The 22,432-nt window shown below is 50.2% G+C and overlaps 1 protein-coding gene across 22 annotated transcripts in view; it reads right to left on the bottom strand.

The window, feature by feature from the left end:
* para (sodium voltage-gated channel paralytic) overlaps positions 1-22,432 on the bottom strand; it is a 534,209-nt gene that overhangs the window by 118,827 nt on the left and 392,950 nt on the right. For 17 of the 22 annotated variants that reach the window (XM_071656463.1, XM_071656459.1, XM_071656474.1 and 14 more), the window contains 3 exons: positions 20,288-20,431; positions 19,828-19,872; positions 1,792-1,897 (listed from right to left, as the gene is read on the bottom strand). In XM_071656463.1, the coding sequence (XP_071512564.1) occupies positions 1,792-1,897; positions 19,828-19,872; positions 20,288-20,431 (295 nt within the window). The remainder of the gene's footprint in view (positions 1-1,791; positions 1,898-19,827; positions 19,873-20,287; positions 20,432-22,432) is intronic. The other 5 variants (XM_071656475.1, XM_071656476.1, XM_071656479.1 and 2 more) reach the window with 2 other exon arrangements.

Raw genomic sequence — 22,432 nt, 5'->3', positions numbered from 1 at the left:
TGAGGACACCACTAGCTGGGTTGGTACTAGCTATGAGGACACTACTAGCTGGGACGGTACTAGCTATGAGGATACCACCAGCTGGAATGGCACTAGCTATGAGAACACTACTAGCTGGAATGGCACTAGCTATGAGAAAACTACTAGCTGGGATGGTATTAGCTATGAGGACACTACTGGCTAGGACACTACTAGCTGGGACGGTACTAGCTATGAGGACACTACTAGCTGGGTTGGTACTACGAGGACACCACTAGCTGGGACGGTACTAGCTATGAGGACACCACTAGCTGGGACGGTACTAGCTATGAAGACACTACTAGCTGGGACGGTACTAGCTATGAGGACACCACTAGTTGGGACGGTACTAGCTATGTGGAAACCACTAGCTGGGTTGGCACTAGCTATGAGGACACTACTAGCTGGGAAGATACTAGCTATGAGGACACCACGAGCTGGGATGGTACTAGCTATGAAGACACTACTAGCTGAGATGGTACTAGCTATGAGGACACTACTAGCTGGGACGGTACTAGCTATGAGGACACTACTAGCTGGGACGGTATTAGCTATAAGGACACCACTAGCTGGAATGGTACTAGCTATGAGAACACTACTAGCTGGGATGGTATTAGCTATGAGGACACTACTAGCTGGGACGGGACTAGCTATAAGGAAACTACTAGCTGGGATGGTACTAGCTATGAGGACACTACTAGCTGGGTTGGTACTAGCTATGAGGACACCACTAGCTGGGATGGTACTAGCTATGAGGACACTACTAGCTGGGATGGTACTAGCTATGAGGACACCACTAGCTGGGATGGTACTAGCTATGAGGACACCACTAGCTGGGACGGTACTAGCTATGAGGACACCACTAGCTGGGATGGTACTAGCTATGAGGACACCACTAGCTGGATTGGTACTAGCTATGAGGACACTACTAGCTGGGAGGGTACTAGCTATGAGGACACTACTAGCTGGAATGGTACTAGCTATGAGAACACTACTAGCTGGGATGGTATTAGCTATGAGGACACCACTAGCTGGGTTGGTACTAGCTATGAGGACACTACTAGCTGGGACGGCACTAGCTATGAGGACACTACTAGCTGTGTTGGTACTAGCTATGAGGACACTACTAGCTGGGATGGTACTAGCTATGAGGACACTACTAGCTGGGATGGTACTATGAGGATACCACTAGCTGGGACGGTACTAGCTATGAGGACACTACTAGCTGGGATGGTACTAGCTATGAGGACACTATTAGCTGGGTTGGTACTAGCTATGAGGACACTATTAGCTATGATGACACTACTACCTGGGTTGGTACTAGCTACTAGCTAGGTTAGTTCTAGCTATAAGGACACTACTCGCTGGGACGGTACTAGCTATGAGGACACCACTAGCTATGAGGACACTACTAGCTGGGTTGGTACTAGCTACTAGCTGGGTTAGTACTAGATATGAGGACACTACTGGCTAGGTTGGTACTAGCTACTAGCTGGGTTAGTACTAGCTATGATGACACTACTAGCCGGGTTGGTACTAGCTACTATCTGGGTTAATAGTAGCTATGGACACTACTAGCTGGGTTGGTACTAGCTACTAGCTGGGTTAGTACTAGCTATGAGGACACTACTGGCTAGGTTGGTACTAGCTACTAGCTGGGTTAGTACTAGCTATGATGACACTACTAGCCGGGTTGGTACTAGCTACTAGCTGGGTTAGTAGTAGCTATGAGGACACTACTAGCTGGGTTGGTTCTAGCCATGGGCCCCTCACCTCTCATGTCAACATCGTTGTTTTTCTGTATAGGGTCGATGAACGGGTTGGATTCCTGTTTCTTTAGTTTGAGTGCCAACACCTCCTCAGGTTCCATGGACGTATCCTGCAAAGGTCAGAACAAGGTCAGCTGGCCCCCACAGGGTTAAGGTGACTCAAAAGTGAGGTCACGTCTCAGGTCACAGTAGTAGAGTGTCAAGGATTGTCCTGCCTGATTGGCAAAGCCAGTGCTCTGGTGATATGTTATCTAAGGCCAGGCTTAGTGATAAATGTAGATATGGTGAAGCCCTTTGAAAACAAAACTAAATGGCACATACATGAAGGCTTCCAGGTTAGTTATGAACTTTGACAGTATATGGTAAATTATGACTAGAAATCATCATCAGGATCCATTTAATATCTCTGGCCCAAATTGAAGAACTTAAACTTCTATTCTACAGTTGGATCTAAAGGTGCCTATGTCCCTTCTCACGCCTGCACGTGTCATGCGTCAGTCATCAACGTTATCTTACAAGAGGTGTCAAGCATTCATATCATTAGGGAGGCAACACGTATCACAGGGGAAAACAAGAGAGGGAAGAAAGTGATCTTTTTTCCCTCAGGGAATACGATCAGGGTAAATAGGGAGAGAGATGTTGAGGGATATATGTATGTCAATGTACACATCCCAAAAGTCTTCGGTGATCTGAAGGCACTCCATAGTCCCAGCAGATAGACATAGGGAGACCATCTATCTGTCTCTATGAGAAAGCCTTCAAATACCCAAAGGGCAGTGCACTTTTGTTCCCCCAGGAGGCGACATTCTAAAATGCCCTTTTTTTGGCGGCGTTGGCGAAGACCTGATACACAAGAAGCTTTCTGAAAGAGAGAGACTTGGAATTTCGAGCTCAGGAGACACCATAGCTAAGACACTTTGTGCAGGGGAACCCAGCATATCTCTTTTTTTTTTTTTTTTTTTTTTTTTTTTTTTGGTGATTCAGCCTAATTTGGGTGTGAGAGTTTTGGCCATCTTCGCCGACCCCTAGTGTGACAATGACGACACATGCGTGGCTATAAAATTGAGGAGAACTAAACAAGCTCTTCAGGTAGTAGATCACCTCAACTGGGAACCTGATGAATAGGTTGAGCTTCGCCTGCATGACCAGGAGGAGGAAGGAGTTGCAAACATTACACTGATCCATGTTTGACAATGATTCTGGGAGCGACTTGAGGTTGAACTCTTTTTCTGATACCTGACTGTATATCTTAAGGTGTGAAAGAATGACAAAAAAAAAAAAAATAAAACAAAAGAGCTACGTGATGGCGTGTCACACACATAGTGAGGGAACTGGCATTAAGGAAAATAAATATAATATCAAAAAAGATAAATAAAAAGACTCATCAAATCCCCAGTTATGGACCGTGACAAAGCACACTGGTGAACGGTGCATTCTCAAAAAAAAAGAAAAGAAACAATATATTGTGATAGCCAAAGGTGACAGATTCGTTCACACACACTAATCTATCATTCAAGGCTCGTGTGAAGTACAAAATACACTTAGTAGTAGTAGTAGTAGTAGTAGTAGCAATACTTAAGTGTGCCTTACCTGTTTCAAATCACTCGAGACTAATCTGTTAAATGGTCAGAAGAGGAATGATAATAAATGATGAAAGAAAATAATAATAATGATAATAACAAGGAACACACTGAGAGGACAGGTCACAAGAGGGAGGTGGTCACATGCAAGAATCCACCAGACAACATTATGTGACGCCCCTGCGAAGTTGGAAGGCCGCGACCCGCACCACCGGGGCCCTTCTACATGTCGACGACCAAGGTGGTCTAACCATTTTGACCCAGTGAAACAAACAAACCCCCCCCCCCGCCCGGTCCCCCCAGGTGAATGAGGTCTTTGGATAGACAGAGGCACAGCTGTAGAACCACAAAGCCCCCCCCCCCCCCCTCACCAGTGAGCGGGCCGTGGGAGGAGGAGGAGGAGGAGGGGCGACAGAGCAAAAGAGGGCCTTGAGTGTAGATGGTCTTCGGTGGCGCGGGTGGTGTGGCTTGACACCCCGACAGAAGGTGAGGTGGTGTGGTAAAGACCCGAAGGGCGTGGCACGGGTCATATAAAGGCTCGAGGTGTGTGTGGCTGAGCGCATACGCGACCGCTAGCTCACAAGGGAGGGAGGGAGCGCGAGCGCCAAGAAGGGGTCAAAGCTCCGATAGGCGGGGGTGCGCTGTCACAAAGGGCGACATCATGCATGACGGACGTGTTCCATAACGCTGACTGACTCTCTCTCTCTCTCTCTCTCTCTCTCTCTCTCTCTCTCTCCGCGACGGTGGAACGTTTGGCTATGGGACTTCAGGGGAAAAAGGACTCTACCACCTCAGGCGAACACTGGCTATGCCACGCGCACGTTCCCTCACGCCGAGGTGAGTGAGTGAGGGAGAAGAAGAAAATGAAGAGAGATGCGCAACTTGAGGGAGAGATGAAATGGGAAGGCATTCCTCCATATTGAACCCACAGCGAGACTATGCATTAAGACGACGCAGGCCCAACCTGCCATCCATCCAACACGAGGACATAAAAATGGATGGTTTACGCCGAGAACAAAGACAGTAGACCCTCCTTCAGCCCAGACGTCCGCCACAACAGACCTCCCGTTGCGAACCAAGGCAGAGGTCCGTGTTGAAGTTCTAATGTGTGTGTGGGAGAAGGGGTGTGTAGTGGTGGCTGGGTGGGTGGGACCTCTAGCACAAAGACGCTCTTCGCTACCTTGGGCAACAGCGATCCACGCCCGATGGCGTTACACCTCGAGCCTTAGATGAGCTGTGCGCATGACCACGACGGAGGCGTCCGAGGGGAAGGAGTAAATGAAATGGAAGAAAATGATATATGGGGGACGGTGGTGGTTTGAATCGAGAGGCAGTGGGAACGAGTGAATGAAATGGAAGAAAGTGATATATGGGGGGCGGTGGTGATTTGAGTCGAGGGGGAGGGGGAGTCATGAAGGGCATATATCACACGGGGTCGTCACCTTCGTCTGGGCTGTGGGGTGTTGGGGTGCGGGGGAAGAACATGCCAAACACTGTGACCAACATGGCAGCTGGGGGGGAGGGGAGGAGGGTCGAGCAAGGGGCATGCCACATGAAAGTTCAGGAGGAAAAAGGGGGAGAGTAGCGGAGGGGTGGGGAGGAGAAATGAGATAAAAGTGGGAGACAACGAGACATAGTGAGGTGTGGGGAGGGAGTCGCACACGCCCCGTGCAGTGTAGGGGAGGGAGTCACACACGCCCCGTGCAGTGTAGGGGAGGGAGTCACACACGCCCCGTGCAGTGTAGGGGAGGGAGTCACACACGCCCCGTGCAGTGTAGGGGAGGGAGTCACACACGCCCCGTGCAGTGTAGGGGAGGGAGTCACACACGCCCCGTGCAGTGTAGGGGAGGGAGTCACACACGCCCCGTGCAGTGTAGGGGAGGGAATCACACACGCCCCGTGCAGTGTAGGGGAGGGAGTCACACACGCCCCGTGCAGTGTAGGGGAGGGAGTCACACACGCCCCGTGCAGTGTAGGGGAGGGAGTCACACACGCACCGTGGAGTGTAGGGGAGGGAGTCACACACGCCCCGTGCAGTGTAGGGGAGGGAGTCACACACGCCCCGTGCAGTGTAGGGGAGGGAGTCACACACGCACCGTGGAGTGTAGGGGAGGGAGTCACACACGCCCCGTGCAGTGTAGGGGAGGGAGTCACACACGCACCGTGGAGTGTAGGGGAGGGAGTCACACACGCCCCGTGCAGTGTAGGGGAGGGAGTCACACACGCCCCGTGCAGTGTAGGGGAGGGAGTCACACACGACCCGTGCAGTGTAGGGGAGGGAGTCACACACGCCCCGTGCAGTGTAGGGGAGAGAGTCACACACGACCCGTGCAGTGTAGGGGAGGGAGTCACACACGCCCCGTGCAGTGTAGGGGAGGGAGTCACACACGCCCCGTGCAGTGTAGGGGAGGGAATCACACACGCCCCGTGCAGTGTAGGGGAGGGAGTCACACACGCCCCGTGCAGTGTAGGGGAGGGAGTCACACACGCCCCGTGCAGTGTAGGGGAGGGAGTCACACACGCCCCGTGCAGTGTAGGGGAGGGAGTCACACACGCCCCGTGCAGTGTAGGGGAGGGAGTCACACACGCACCGTGCAGTGTAGGGGAGGGAGTCACACACGCCGCGTGCAGTGTAGGAGAGGGAGTCACACACGCCCCGTGCAGTGTAGGGGAGGGAGTCACACGCGCCCCGTGCAGTGTAGGGGAGGGAGTCACACACGCCCCGTGCAGTGTAGGGGAGGGAGTCACACACGCCCCGTGCAGTGTAGGGGAGGGAGTCACACACGCCCCGTGCAGTGTAGGGGAGGGAGTCACACACGCCCCGTGCAGTGTAGGGGAGGGAGTCACACGCGCCCCGTGCAGTGTAGGGGAGGGAGTCACACGCGCCCCGTGCAGTGTAGGGGAGGGAGTCACACACGCCCCGTGCAGTGTAGGGGAGGGAGTCACACACGCCCCGTGCAGTGTAGGGGAGGGAGTCACACACGACCCGTGCAGTGTAGGGGAGGGAGTCACACACGCCCCGTGCAGTGTAGGGGAGGGAGTCACACACGCCCCGTGCAGTGTAGGGGAGGGAGTCACACACGCCCCGTGCAGTGTAGGGGAGGGAGTCACACACGCCCCGTGCAGTGTAGGGGAGGGAGTCACACACGCCCCGTGCAGTGTAGGGGGGGGAGTCACACACGACCCGTGCAGTGTAGGGGAGGGAGTCACACACGCCCCGTGCAGTGTAGGGGAGGGAGTCACACACGCCCCGTGCAGTGTAGGGGAGGGAGTCACACACGACCCGTGGAGTGTAGGGGAGGGAGTCACACACGACCCGTGCAGTGTAGGGGAGGGAGTCACACACGACCCGTGGAGTGTAGGGGAGGGAGTCACACACGCCCCGTGCAGTGTAGGGGAGGGAGTCACACGACCCGTGGAGTGTAGGGGAGGGAGTCACACACGCCCCGTGCAGTGTAGGGGAGGGAGTCACACACGACCCGTGCAGTGTAGGGGAGGGAGTCACACACGACCCGTGCAGTGTAGGGGAGGGAGTCACACACGCCCCGTGCAGTGTAGGGGAGGGAGTCACACACGCCCCGTGCAGTGTAGGGGAGGGAGTCACACACGCCCCGTGCAGTGTAGGGGAGGGAGTCACACACGCCCCGTGCAGTGTAGGGGAGGGGGTCACACACGACCCGTGCAGTGTAGGGGAGGGAGTCACACACGACCCGTGGAGTGTAGGGGAGGGAGTCACACACGACCCGTGCAGTGTAGGGGAGGGAGTCACACACGACCCGTGGAGTGTAGGGGAGGGTAGGGATGAAACTGAGGCACTTTTCGTCACTTTGAGACGCGCACTTACTGCCACCACCCCCTCCGACGCCCGACGCACGCCCACGCGACGCCCGACGCCCGCGCGACGCACGCCCGCGTCACCACAGACACGACACACGCCCGGGGCACCTATGGCCACCATGGCGCCCTTTGGACACCCGTGAGCTGACGGCGCGGCCCGCGAGCGAGCGACGGGAGAACGCATGCGGCGCTCAGTCGAAACTATAGAACGCGGCTTTGTTGAACTCCAGAACTCAAGTTGCAGACGAAAAAGAACGCCGCTGTTCTTGTCAACGGAAACTACAACTGTTTTTGTTAATACAACAAGCTACTGCTCTTCTTGTCAATACAACAGGCTCCAGCTGTTTTTGTAAATACAACAGGCTACTGTTGTCCGTGTAACTACAACAGACTACAGCTGTTCTTGTCAATACAACAGGCTACAGCTATTCTATTGTAAATACAACAGGCTACAGCTGTTGTTGTAGTCAATACAAGTTACTACTATTGTAGTTCATACAAGCTGTTGTTGTTGTTGTCTCTACAGGAGGCTTGCACTACAGTGCCCAGTGAAAGCTTCCAGCTGTCACTGTAGGTTGGCCAACAGTGAGAGTCACTATGCACTGGTCACTGATAATTGCTCAGTGAAGAAAGACAGTGACTTTACGGAGCATTAGCAAGACACACAATCATCTGGCGAGCTGAGACGGAACGTGAAGTGGAACGTGAAATGGAACGTGAAGTGGAACGTGAAGTGGAACGTATGGAACGTTAAGTGGAACTATTAAGACGTAAATGAAACGTGCGGAACGTATGGAACGTTAAGTGGAACTATTAAGACGTAAATGAAATGTGCGGAACGTATGGAAAGTTGTTGGAACAAATGGAACGTATGGAACGTAAATGGAACAAATGGAGCGCATGGAATGTTAATGGATCGTATGGACCGTTAATGGAACGTATGGAACGTTAATGGAACAAATGGAACGTATGGAACGAATGGAACATTAGTGGAACAAATGGAACATATGGAACATTAATGTAACATATGGAACTTTCAAGAAACGTATGGAACGGATGGAACATTAATAGAACGCATGGAACATATGGAACATTAATGGAACATATGGAACTTTCATGAAATGTATGGAACGGATGGAACATAAATGGAACGAATGGAAAGAATGGAACATTAAAGAAACATATGGAACGGAGCGGAACGGAGTGCATGACCCGTGTGTTGATGACGGGAAATGAACTTAGTTCACTGTCATACAGTGACCACAGCACTGAAGGACGGAACAGTGACCACGGCAATGAAGGACGGAGCAGTGACCACGGCAATGAAGGACGGAGCAGTGAAATGCAGCCATGGAAGAGTGACACAGACACGGAACAGTGAAATGTTGCCATGGAACAGTGAGGTATTGACCAAGGAACAGTGAGTTATTGACCATGGAACAGTGAATTATAACATATAACAGTGAGTTATTATCATGGAACAGTGAGTCATGACCATGGAACAGTGAGTCATGACCATGAAACAGTGAGTCATAACCATGGAACGGTGAGTCATGACCACGGAACAGAGAGTCACGACCATGGAACAGTGAGTCATGACCATAGAACAGTGAGTCATGACCATGGAACAGTGAGTCATGACCATGGAACAGTGAGTCATAACCATGGAACAGTGAGTCATGACCATAGAACAGTGAGTCATGATCATGGAACAGAGAGTCATGACTATGGAACAGTGAGTCATGACTATGGAACAGTGAGTCATGACCATGGAACAGAGAGTCATGACCATGGAACAGTGAGTCATGACTATGGAACAGTGAGTCATGACCATGGAACAGTGAGTCATGACTATGGAACAGTGAGTCATGACCATGGAACAGAGAGTCATGACCATGGAACAGTGATCCATGACCATGGAACAGTGAGTCATGACCATGGAACAGTGAGTCACACCCATGGAACAGAGAGTCATGACCATGGAACTGTGAGTCATGACCATGGAACAGTGAGTCATAACCATGGAACAGTGAGTCATAACCATGGAACAGAGTCATGACCATGGAACAGCGAGTCATGACCATGGAGCAGTGAGTCATGACCATGGAACAGTGAGTCATGACTATGGAACAGTGAGTCATGACCATGGAACAGTGAATCATGACCATGGAACAGAAAGTCATGACCATGGAACAGTGAGTCATGACTATGGAACAGTGAGTCATGACCATGGAACAGAGAGTCATGACCATGGAACAGTGATCCATGACCATGGAACAGTGATCCATGACCATGGAATAGTGAGTCATGACCATCGAACAGTGAGTCATAACCATGGAACAGAGTCATGACCATGGAACAGTGAGTCATGACCATGGAAGTGAGTCATGACCATGGAACAGAAAGTCATGACCATGGAACAGTGAGTCATGACCATGGAACAGTGAGTCATGACCCTAGAACAGTGAGTCATGACCATGGAACAGTGAGTCATAACCATGGAACAGAAAGTCATGACCATGGAACAGTGAGTCATGACCATGGAACAGTGAGTCATGACCATGGAACAGTGAGTCATGACCATGGAAGAGAAAGTCATGACCATGGAACAGTGAGTCATGACCATGGAACTGTGAGTCATGACCCTACAACAGTAATCATGACCATGGAACAGTGAGTCATGACTATGGAACAGTGAGTCATGACCATGGAACAGTGAGTCATGACCCTAGAACAGTGAGTCATGACCATGGAACAGTGAATCATGACCATGGAACAGAAAGTCATGACCATGGAACAGTGAGTCATGACCATGGAACAGTGAGTCATGACCATGGAACAGTGAGTCATGACCCTAGAACAGTGAGTCATGACCATGGAACAGTGAGTCATGACCATGGAACAGTGAGTCATGACCATGGAACAGTGAGTCATGACCCTAGAACAGTGAGTCATGACCATGGAACAGTGAATCATGACCATGGAACAGAAAGTCATGACCATGGAACAGTGAGTCATGACCATGGAACAGTGAGTCATGACCATGGAAGTGAGTCATGACCATGGAACAGAAAGTCATGACCATGGAACAGTGAGTCATGACCATGGAACAGTGAGTCATGACCCTAGAACAGTGAGTCATGACCATGGAACAGTGAGTCATGACCATGGAAGTGAGTCATGACCATGGAACAGAAAGTCATGACCATGGAACAGTGAGTCATGACCATGGAACAGTGAGTCATGACCCTAGAACAGTGAGTCATGACCATGGAACAGTGAGTCATCACCATGGAACACCGAGTCATGACAATGAACTGTAACTGATGCAGTGAGTTGTCACTGTAAGGCACAGATTTGTAATTACCAAGGTGTGGTACCCCGGTACACTCAGGACGGTACATACGGTACCTGGTACACTCAGGACGGTACACAAGGTACCCCGGTACACTCAAGACGGTACACAGGTACCCGGTGCACTCAGGAAGGTACCCCGGTACACTCAAGATGGTACACACGGTACCCGGTACACTCAGGACAGTACATACGGTACCGGTACACTCAGGACAGTACATACGGTACCCGGTACACTCAGGACAGTACACACGGTACCCGGTACACTCAGGACAGTACATACGGTACCCGGTACACTCAGGACAGTACACACGGTACCGGTACACTCAGGTCAGTGCATACGGTACCCGATACACTCAGGGCTGTACCCCAGTACACTTGAAGCTATGCAGAACATACCACCAGTAGATCGGGACTACCTGGCGCACTACGTTATGACCGGGAAAACTGGGAAACCGTACTGGGCACTCTGCCACCCTTCCCTGCTCCTGCATGTAGCGCAGGCCAGCTTCAGCACGCCCAGGAGACGACAGTGCCTCAGCCGATGGGACAGATGGCTGCGAACAGTTGGCTACAGAGGGATGACAGCAGCTGGTACAGAGGACTGACAGCAGCTGGTACAGAGGACTGACATCAGCTGGTATAGAAGGCTGACAAAGCTGGTACAGAGGGCTGACAGCACCTGGTACAGACGGTTGACAGTAGCTGATACAGAGGACTGACAGCAGCTCGTACAGAGGGCTGACAGCAGTTGGTAAAAGGGCTGACAGCAGCTGGTACAAGGGCTGACAGCAGCTAGTACAGAGGACTGACAGTAGCTGGTACAGAGGACTGACAACAGCTGGTACAGATGACTGACAGCAGCTGAATCAGAGGATTGACAACAACTGGTACAGATGCTGGTACAAATGGCTGACAGCAACTGGTACAGAGTGCTGACAGCACATGGTACAGAGGACTGACAGCAGCTGGTACAGTGGGGTGACAGCAGATGGTCGGGCTGACAACAGCTGGTACGAAGGACTGACAGCAGCTGGTACAAAGGGCTGACAGCACCTGGTACAGAGTGCTGACAGCACATGGTACAGAGGACTGACAGCAGCTGGTACAGTGGGGTGACAGCAGATGGTCGGGCTGACAACAGCTGGTACGAAGGACTGACACCAGCTGGTACAAAGGACTGACAGCAGCTGGTACAAAGGGCTGACAGCACCTGGTACAGAGTGCTGACAGCACCTGGTACAGAGGACTGACAGCAGCTGGTACAGAGGGGTGACAGCAGATGGTCGGGCTGACAACAGCTGGTACAGAGGGCTGACAACAGCTGGTACGAAGGACTGATAGCAGCTGGTACAAAGGGCTGACAGCAGCTGGTACAGAGGACTAACAGCAGCTGGTACAGAGGACTGACAGCAGCTGGTACAGAGGGGTGACAGCAGATGGTCGGGCTGACAACAGCTGGTACAGAGGGCTGACAACAGCTGGTACGGACTGACAGCAGCTGGTACAAAGGGCTGAGCAGCTGGTACAGAGGACTGACAGCAGCTGGTACAGAGGACTGACAGCAGCTGGTACAGAGGACTGACAGCAGCTGGTACAGAGGACTGACAGCAGCTGGTACAGGGGCTGACAGCAGCTGATACAGAGGACTGACAGCAGCTAGTACAGAGGGATAACAACAGCTGGTACAGAGGACTGACAACAACTAGTACAGAGCGCTGACACCAGCTGGTAAAAGGGTTGACAGCAGTTGGTACAAGGACTGACAGCAGCTAGTACAGAGGACTGACAGTAGCTGGTACAGAGGGCTGACAGCAGCTAGTGCAGAGGGCTGACAGCAGCTTGTACAGAATGCTGATAGCAGCTAGTACAGAGGACTGACAGCAGCTGGTACAGAGGGCTGACAGCAGATGGTACAAAGGACTGATAGCAGCTGGTACAGAGGGCTGACAACAGGTGGTACAGAGGGCTGACAGCAGCTGGTACAGAGAGCTGACAGTATCAGTGATGTAGGATACCTAAGGTAGAGTCGGCCTGGACTTGGCACTGAGGCGTGGGAGCAGGCCAGGGGGTGGCACTGAGGCGTGGGAGCAGGCCAAGGGGTGGCAGTGAGGCGTGGGAGCAGGCCAGAGGGTGGCACTGAGGCGTGGGAGCAGGCCAGGGGAGGGCACTGGCGTGGGAGCAGGCCAGGGGGTGGCACTGAGGCGTGGGAGCAGGCCTGGGGGTGGCACTGAGGCAAGGGAGTAGATCAGGGGTGGCACTAAGGCGTGGGAGCAGGCCAGGGTGGCACTGGGGCATGGGAGCAGGCCAGGGGATGGCACTGGGGCGTGGGAGCAGGCCAGGGGTGGCACTGGGGCGTGGGAGCAGGCCAGGGGGTGGCGCTGAGGAGTGGGAGCAGGCCAAGGGGTGGCACTTAGGCGTGGGAGCAGGCCAGAGGGATGGCACTGGGGCGTGGGACACAGGCCAGAGATGGCAGTGGGGCGTGAAGCAGGTCAGGGGATGGCACTGAGGCGTGGGGGCAGGCCAGGGTTGGCACTGAGGCGTGGGAGCAGGCCAGGGGGTGGCACTGAGGCGTGGGAGCAGGCCAGGGGGTGGCACTGAGGCATGGGAGCAGGCCAGGGGGTGGCACTGAGGCGTGGGAGCTTCTTTTCATTCAGCCTCATCTGGGAGTCACTGCACCAGGCAGTGACTGATCACTGCCCAGTACCACCACTTACCTACTAGGCACTGCAACCCCCATCTGTCAACCCTCAGTAGTGACCAAGGAAGACAGTGACATGCACCAGGCTCTTCCTGGAACTCAAATACAACAGGACGAGGCTCAAATACAACAGGACGAGGCTCAAATACAACAGGACGAGGCTCAAATACAACAGGACGAGGCTCAAATACAACAGGACGAGGTTCAAATACAACAGGACGAGGCTCAAATACAACAGCACAAGGCTAAGTTCCTGTGGTACAAATACAACAACACGAGGCCTAAATACAACAGGACGAGGCTCAAATACAACAGGACGAGGCCCCAATACAACAGGACGAGGCCCCAATACAACAGGACGAGGCCCCAATACAACAGGACGAGGCTCAAATACAACAGGACGAGGCCCCAATACAACAGCACAAGACTCTTCCTGTGGTTCAAATACAACAGCACGAGGCCCAAATCCAACAGCACGAGGCTCAAATACAACAGCAGGAGGCTCTCTTCCTGTGGTTCAAATACAACAGCACGAGGCCCAAATACAACAGCAGGAGGCTCAAATACAACAGCAGCAGGCTCTCTTTCTGTGGTTCAAATACAACAGCACGAGGCCCAAATACAACAGCACGAGGCTCAAATACAACAGCAGCAGGCTCTCTTTCTGTGGTTCAAATACGACAGCACAAGGCCCAAACACAACAGCAGGAGGCTCAAATACAACAGCAGGAGGCTCTCTTTCTGTGGTTCAAATACAACAGCACGAGGCCCAAATACAACAGCAGGAGGCTCAAATACATCAGCAGGAGGCTCTCTTTCTGTGGCTGAAATACAACAGCACGAGGCTCAAATACAAGAGGAGGTTCAAATACAACAGCACGAGGCCCAAACACAGCAGAAGGCTCTCTTTCTGTGGCTGAAATACAACAGCAGGAGGCTTAAATACCACAAGAAGAGGTTCAAATACAACAGGACGAGCCTCAACTACAACAGCAGAAGGCTCCAATACAACAACGGGAGGCTCCAATACAACAGCAGGAGGCTCCAATACAGCAGCAGGAGGCTCCAATACAACAGCAGGTGGTTCCAATACAACAGCAGGAGGCTCCAATACAGCAGCAGGAGGCTCCAATACAACAGCAGGAGGCTCTCTCTTCCTGTGGCCTAAATTGCTGTCAGGAGGAGAAGCTGTTTGGAGGTACAGCTGCAGCCCACACTCTGTGCCTGACCACCATACATACACCACAACCTCCTCCTTCGTCAGGTACCCACTTCACCCACACTGTGCCTGACCACCATACATACACCACAACCTCCTCCTTCGTCAGGTACCCACTCCACCCACACTGTGCCTGACCACCATACATACACCACAACCTCCTCCTTCGTCAGGTACCCACTTCACCCACACTGTGCCTGACCACCATACATACACCACAACCTCCTCCTTCGTCAGGTACCCACTCCACCCACACTGTGCCTGACCACCATACATACACCACAACCTCCTCCTTCGTCAGGTACCCACTCCACCCACACTGTGCCTGACCACCACACATACACCACAACCTCCTCCTTCGTCAGGTACCCACTCCACCCACACTGTGCCTGACCACCATACATACACCACAACCTCCTCCTTCGTCAGGTACCCACTCCACCCACACTGTGCCTGACCACCATACATACACCACAACCTCCTCCTTCGTCAGGTACCCACTCCACCCACACTGTGCCTGACCACCATAAATACACCACAACCTCCTCCTTCGTCAGGTACCCACTCCACCCACACTGTGCCTGACCACCATAAATACACCACAACCTCCTCCTTCGTCAGGTACCCACTCCACCCACACTGTGCCTGACCACCATACATACACCACAACCTCCTCCTTCGTCAGGTACCCACTCCACCCACACTGTGCCTGACCACCATACATACACCACAACCTCCTCCTTCGTCAGGTACCCACTCCACCCACACTGTGCCTGACCACCATACATACACCACAACCTCCTCCTTCGTCAGGTACCCACTCCACCCACACTGTGCCTGACCACCATAAATACACCACAACCTCCTCCTTCGTCAGGTACCCACTCCACCCACACTGTGCCTGACCACCATACATACACCACAACCTCCTCCTTCGTCAGGTACCCACTCCACCCACACTGTGCCTGACCACCATACATACACCACAACCTCCTCCTTCGTCAGGTACCCACTCCACCCACACTGTGCCTGACCACCATACATACACCACAACCTCCCCCTTCGTCAGGTACCCACTCCACCCACACTGTGCCTGACCACCATACATACACCACAACCTCCTCCTTCGTCAGGTACCCACTCCACCCACACTGTGCCTGACCACCATACATACACCACAACCTCCTCCTTCGTCAGGTACCCACTCCACCCACACTGTGCCTGACCACCATACATACACCACAACCTCCTCCTTCGTCAGGTACCCACTCCACCCACACTGTGCCTGACCACCATACATACACCACAACCTCCTCCTTCGTCAGGTACCCACTCCACCCACACTGTGCCTGACCACCATACATACACCACAACCTCCTCCTTCGTCAGGTACCCACTCCACCCACACTGTGCCTGACCACCATACATACACCACAACCTCCTCCTTCGTCAGGTACCCACTCCACCCACACTGTGCCTGACCACCATACATACACCACAACCTCCTCCTTCGTCAGGTACCCACTCCACCCACACTGTGCCTGACCACCATACATACACCACAACCTCCTCCTTCGGCAGGCACCCACTCCACGTGCCCAAGGGGCTCCTCATTCAGATGTCCCTAGCAGGGAGAGGATAACCCAGTCCTCCATCTGAGCCGCCCTTCCGTGTATAGGGTTGAGGACCCTAACAAGCGCCTTTGAGACATCCTTCTTGCCTTGTCAAGGTGATACGACTTTCCCTGAGGTGGTTTCATGAATGGGATTTGAGGATCATTCTAACGCACTAGGCGACGTTTTCTTGTGGTTCCCTAAGCTCTCACGGAACACTTCATCTCCTCCAAACTAGCTGGTCCTAGCCAGGGAGGGTGCCCTAGCGTGTCCTAGCCTGACAGGGGCCCTACGACCCACGAAGGGGCCCCTGCCTTTCCCCAGCCACAGAGGAGGAAATAACTCCATCTGACTCACACAGTGAACAAAATTCCTCTCAGCTCACATTATAATCCATCTCCAATCATTCCTCTCAGCTCACATTATAATCCATCTCCAATCATTTCTCTCAGCTCACATTATAATCCATCTCCTTAACCATTCCTCTCATCTCACATTATAATCCATCTCCAACCATTCCTCTCAGCTCACATTATAATCCATCTCCTTAACCATTCCTCTCAGCTCACATTATAATCCATCTCCAACCATTCCTCTCAGCTCACATTATAATCCATCTCCAATCATTCCTCTCAGCTCACATTATAATCTATCTCCAACCATTCCTCTCAGCTCACATTATAATCCATCTCCAACCATTCCTCTCAGCTCACATTATAATCCATCTCCAATCATTCCTCTCAGCTCACATTATAATCCATCTCCAATCATTCCTCTCAGCTCACATTATAATCCATCTCCAACCATTCCTCTCAGCTCACATTATAATCCATCTCCAACCATTCCTCTCAGCTCACATTATAATCCATCTCCAACCATTCCTCTCAGCTCACATTATAATCCATATCCAACCATTCCTCTCAGCTCACATTATAATCCATCTCCAACCATTCCTCTCAGCTCACATTATAATCCATCTCCAACCATTCCTCTCAGCTCACATTATAATCCATCTCCAACCATTCCTCTCAGCTCACATTATAATCCTCTAAGCTCACATTATAATCCTCTCAGCTCACATTATAATCCATCTCCAACCATTCCTCTCAGCTCACATTATAATCCTCTCAGCTCACATTATAATCCTCTCAGCTCACATTATAATCCTCTCAGCTCACATTATAATCCTCTCAGCTCACATTATAATCCATCTCCAACCATTCCTCTCAGCTCACATTATAATCCTCTAAGCTCACATTATAATCCATCTCCAACCATTCCTCTCAGCTCACATTATAATCCATCTCCAACCATTCCTCTCAGCTCACATTATAATCCTCTCAGCTCACATTATAATCCTCTCAGCTCACATTATAATCCATCTCCAACCATTCCTCTCAGCTCACATTATAATCCATCTTCAACCATTCCTCTCAGCTCACATTATAATCCTCTCAGCTCACATTATAATCCATCACCAATCATTCCTCTCAGCTCACATTATAATCCATCTCCAACCATTCCTCTCAGCTCACATTATAATCCATCTCCAACCATTCCTCTCAGCTCACATTATAATCCTCTCAGCTCACATTATAATCCATCACCAATCATTCCTCTCAGCTCACATTATAATCCATCACCAATCATTCCTCTCAGCTCACATTATAATCCATCACCAATCATTCCTCTCAGCTCACATTATAATCCATCTCCAACCATTCCTCTCAGCTCACATTATAATCCATCTCCAACCATTCCTCTCAGCTCACATTATAATCCATCTCCAATCATTCCTCTCAGCTCACATTATAATCCATCTCCAATCATTCCTCTCAGCTCACATTATAATCCATCTCCAACCATTCCTCTCAGCTCACATTATAATCCATCTCCAACCATTCCTCTCAGCTCACATTATAATCCATCTCCAACCATTCCTCTCAGCTCACATTATAATCCATATCCAACCATTCCTCTCAGCTCACATTATAATCCATCTCCAACCATTCCTCTCAGCTCACATTATAATCCTCTCAGCTCACATTATAGTCCATCTCCAACCATTCCTCTCAGCTCACATTATAATCCATCTCCAACCATTCCTCTCAGCTCACATTATAATCCTCTAAGCTCACATTATAATCCTCTCAGCTCACATTATAATCCATCTCCAACCATTCCTCTCAGCTCACATTATAATCCTCTCAGCTCACATTATAATCCTCTCAGCTCACATTATAATCCTCTCAGCTCACATTAAAATCCTCTCAGCTCACATTATAATCCTCTCAGCTCACATTATAATCCATCTCCAACCATTCCTCTCAGCTCACATTATAATCCTCTAAGCTCACATTATAATCCATCTCCAACCATTCCTCTCAGCTCACATTATAATCCATCTCCAACCATTCCTCTCAGCTCACATTATAATCTTCTCAGCTCACATTATAATCCTCTCAGCTCACATTATAATCCATCTCCAACCATTCCTCTCAGCTCACATTATAATCCATCTTCAACCATTCCTCTCAGCTCACATTATAATCCTCTCAGCTCACATTATAATCCATCACCAATCATTCCTCTCAGCTCACATTATAATCCATCTCCAACCATTCCTCTCAGCTCACATTATAATCCATCTCCAACCATTCCTCTCAGCTCACATTATAATCCTCTCAGCTCACATTATAATCCATCACCAATCATTCCTCTCAGCTCACATTATAATCCATCACCAATCATCTACCGTGCAGCTCCACGCAGGAGCAGGGAAAGTCAGAACACCTTGGGAATAATAACACACACACATCGGCGTTATTGTACTAGTTTGACCCCTCCACTAACGAGGATAGAGGACCCACCCACTCGTTAAAATGGCAAGTCGTCGGAAACGGGTGGGTCGTAACGAGGATAGAGGACCCACCCACTCGTTAAAATGGCAAGTCGTCGGAAACGGGTGGGTCGTAACGAGGATAGAGGACCCACCCACTCGTTAAAATGGCAAGTCGTCGGAAACGGGTGGGTCGTAACGAGGATAGAGGACCCACCCACTCGTTAAAATGGCAAGTCGTCGGAAACGGGTGGGTCGTAACGGCAGGTTTACGAAACGGTGGACTACGTTGGATCATGATCGTAACCACGACGCAAGATGAACGGATGTATAGCTTTGATGATGGGTGGCAACACATGTCCTCAAGTTGAAGGGTAAGGTCTCAGCGCTGGAGAGAGAGAGAGAGAGAGAGAGAGAGAGAGAGAGAGAGAGAGAGAGAGAGAGAGAGAGAGAGAGAGAGAGAGAGAGAGAGAGAGAGAGACTTTTGGGCGTGTTGACTTGTAAAAAAAGGACAAAGGTCTCAGCGCTGGAGAGAGAGAGAGACGGAGAGAGAGAGAGAGAGAGAGAGAGAGAGAGAGAGAGAGAGAGAGAGAGAGAGAGAGAGAGAGAGAGAGAGGGTGTGGGTGACCAGGGCGTGGTGGGTTCCGGCGAAGAGGATGGGGTGGGGCAGTTGAAAGCGAGGTGAGAGAGAGAGAGAGAGAGAGAGAGAGAGAGAGAGAGAGAGAGAGAGAGAGAGAGAGAGAGAGAGAGAGAGAGAGAGCATCTTGGGTGTGCGCGAACATTCTTTTGGGGCCTCGAGATACCCACAAGGAGGGAGGGAGGGAGGGAGACAGAGAGAGAGAGAGAAAGAGAGAGAGAGATACGATTAAGTCGGGCACGCAAGGCGAATACACTTACAACAATGTTCTCTTTTGATCTTGTGAGCGGCGTACCATGTACTGACTTGTAGGTAGGAAGAGAAAAAGAAAGCAAGCGATTTAGTCTTCATCAATGAACACAACTAATTGGAAGGTAAAATGGGAGTGTCTCTCTTTTGTATTATTATCATGATTTAAGATGTCTCTCTCTTAGCTCTGATCATTTCAGCAATATTCGTGACTTGTATAAGCTATATATAGTGGTACACTGGAGTCAACTTCTCTCCAGAGAAGGAAGGTGGTTTATTTATTTTTTTGAAGAGATAAATGATACATGTTCGACCTCTGCCTAATGAGGAAGTTTTAAGACTGAGACAAAATTCTGAATGTGATTAATATAACTTGGCTCAATTGAAAAAGGACAAGATTCTGGTCTCTCATGAGAAACAACTAGTAATGTAAAAAAAAAAAAAAAACACGACATCGAGTTGCCTACTTACTGCATCTTTGTCGATATATTCAAGGTTGATATCCGGCCCAAATATTTCGCGAATGATGTTATCAATAACTTCATCTTCTCTCTTTGTAAGCACTTCACCTTCCAGTTTGAGCGGAAGCATCTGCACGAAGTGTTTATTGTCGAGCTACAGGAAAAGTTATAAAAGCAGACTTTAAACCATTGGGGTATGGGTATGAGACCATAGCTCTCCTCGACCTAATGTCTCTGGTTCCATTCCAAGAGAAAGTCTATCCCCCTGGCATAGCATGGTTACTAATGTGGGTGTGGGTGTTTGTATGTTTCTGTACTACTGGTCCTATGAGGTCTTTTCCTGTGTGGTCCATTGGGTGACACAGGGAGGAGACTATACACGAAGCTCTCTCATCATTCCATACTTCTGAGGGTTTCTGTCACATGTGCTTAGTGATAGATGAAGGGTGGAAAGCTTTTTTTTTTTTTTTTTTGGCTGAAAAAAGAGTTACAATAACCATGGTGCAAATGTGAGAGAGAGAGAGAGAGAGAGAGAGAGAGAGAGAGAGAGAGAGAGAGAGAGAGAGAGAGAGAGAGAGAGGGAAAATAACAGACAGAGAGAAAGTAAGAAAGTTACATGGATACACAGACCACAAAGACCCCATGGTCCAAGCAAGGTGGTCTGGCCTTAAAACTACTAAAAAAAAAAAAAAGAAACAAACAAACAAACAAAAATATGCAGTTCCCTTTAAAGCAGTTGAAGAAAAGTACAGCAAAGTAAAGGCTCTCTCCCCATCCTCCACTCCCTCCGGCACCACGCCGGAGGGAAAACAGGTAGATGAAAAAAAAAAATACCTTGCAGGAGTAATTTGCCTGAGGACAATGTTTATAGGAAAGTCATAAATTAGAATGAACATGAATATGTCATGCACCCCATCACCAAAGACATGCATCCCTTCACTTCTTTATTCTGTTTGGTTCTGAAGACAATAGTGAGGATAAATAAACTTTAAGTTCCAGCCTCTCGACTTACCATGCCTACTTTACTCCTGGTGTGGAACAATGACACAATGATTGTTTCTTGCTCCCCTTAAAGCAGACGATACGGGTTAATCAATGCTGGTGTGTTACCGCAGTTTGGCCAGGGAGGAGAGGTCGGTGGTTGAGAAGGTAACAACATTACGTTAGGATGACCGATTAAATGAATTATCCAATACCGGAGGGCAACGAGTGATGATCAAACCTATAAGTGAAGATATCAAAAGTGTTTCATCTGGACAACAAGTTCTGCGAGCTTATTCCGCGCGTCAACAATGTCCCGAGTCAAGAATTATTTCGTACAGTCCAGATTGACCCGGTGACCTTTCTCAAGCTTTGGCTCACTCTCGTTGGTAGGACTGGCGCTACTGTCAAGAAATTTTCAACATCGACGTTTTCAAATCATTTTCGTCATCTAAAACATCTCACTAACTTGTCTCGGAGGCGCCTCTTTGCTTAGAAAGAAGTAAGTCATATTCTCGCAGTCTCTCCTCATATCGTTTGTCATGTAAAGAAGGAATCAAGTTTGCTGCTCTTCGCTGTGCTGCTTTCAATTCATCTTGGCTTAAGTGGACCCCAAACTGAACTGCTCTGTTCGAGACTTTAGTGGCAATAGCACATCCTTGTTTACTTTTTTGGTATGAAAAGCTTCTGTTAATGCATCCTATGTGCTTTCTTGGTAGTGTCGTGGCAATACCGGGAGCCTTTTGAAGTTGTTGGAGAGAGAGAGTATGAATCGATAGATCCCTTTTCAGGAGGGGTGTCCATTCTATTCTAGCCCATCAGGTCACGATCGAATTATAGTGACGTGACGTGGCAATTTGCCATTTAAAAATTAGACCATTCAGCGAGTGTATCAAGAACCTTCTGTCATCTTCGCCTATCCACCTCTTCTTTTTTTTTCAGTTACCATGAAACTCCCTATGTTGATGCCAAGCCCTGTGTCAGTATTGTTAGAGAGAGAGAGAGAGAGAGAGAGAGAGAGAGAGAGAGAGAGAGAGAGAGAGAGAGAGAGAGACTGAGAGTGTGTGTGTGTGTGTTGTCAGCAATTATCTTTAGGCGGAGGTGCACATACACGAACTCCCTATTTGTGATGACACGGAGCAACAGATAAGTGAAGGGGGGAGGCCATAGCCTT

The sequence above is a fragment of the Panulirus ornatus genome, chromosome 63 (genome assembly GCF_036320965.1).
Source record: "Panulirus ornatus isolate Po-2019 chromosome 63, ASM3632096v1, whole genome shotgun sequence".
Lineage (NCBI taxonomy): Eukaryota > Metazoa > Arthropoda > Malacostraca > Decapoda > Palinuridae > Panulirus > Panulirus ornatus.
Note: the sequence above shows the minus strand (reverse complement) of the source record. Positions and strands in the feature narration are given on the sequence as shown.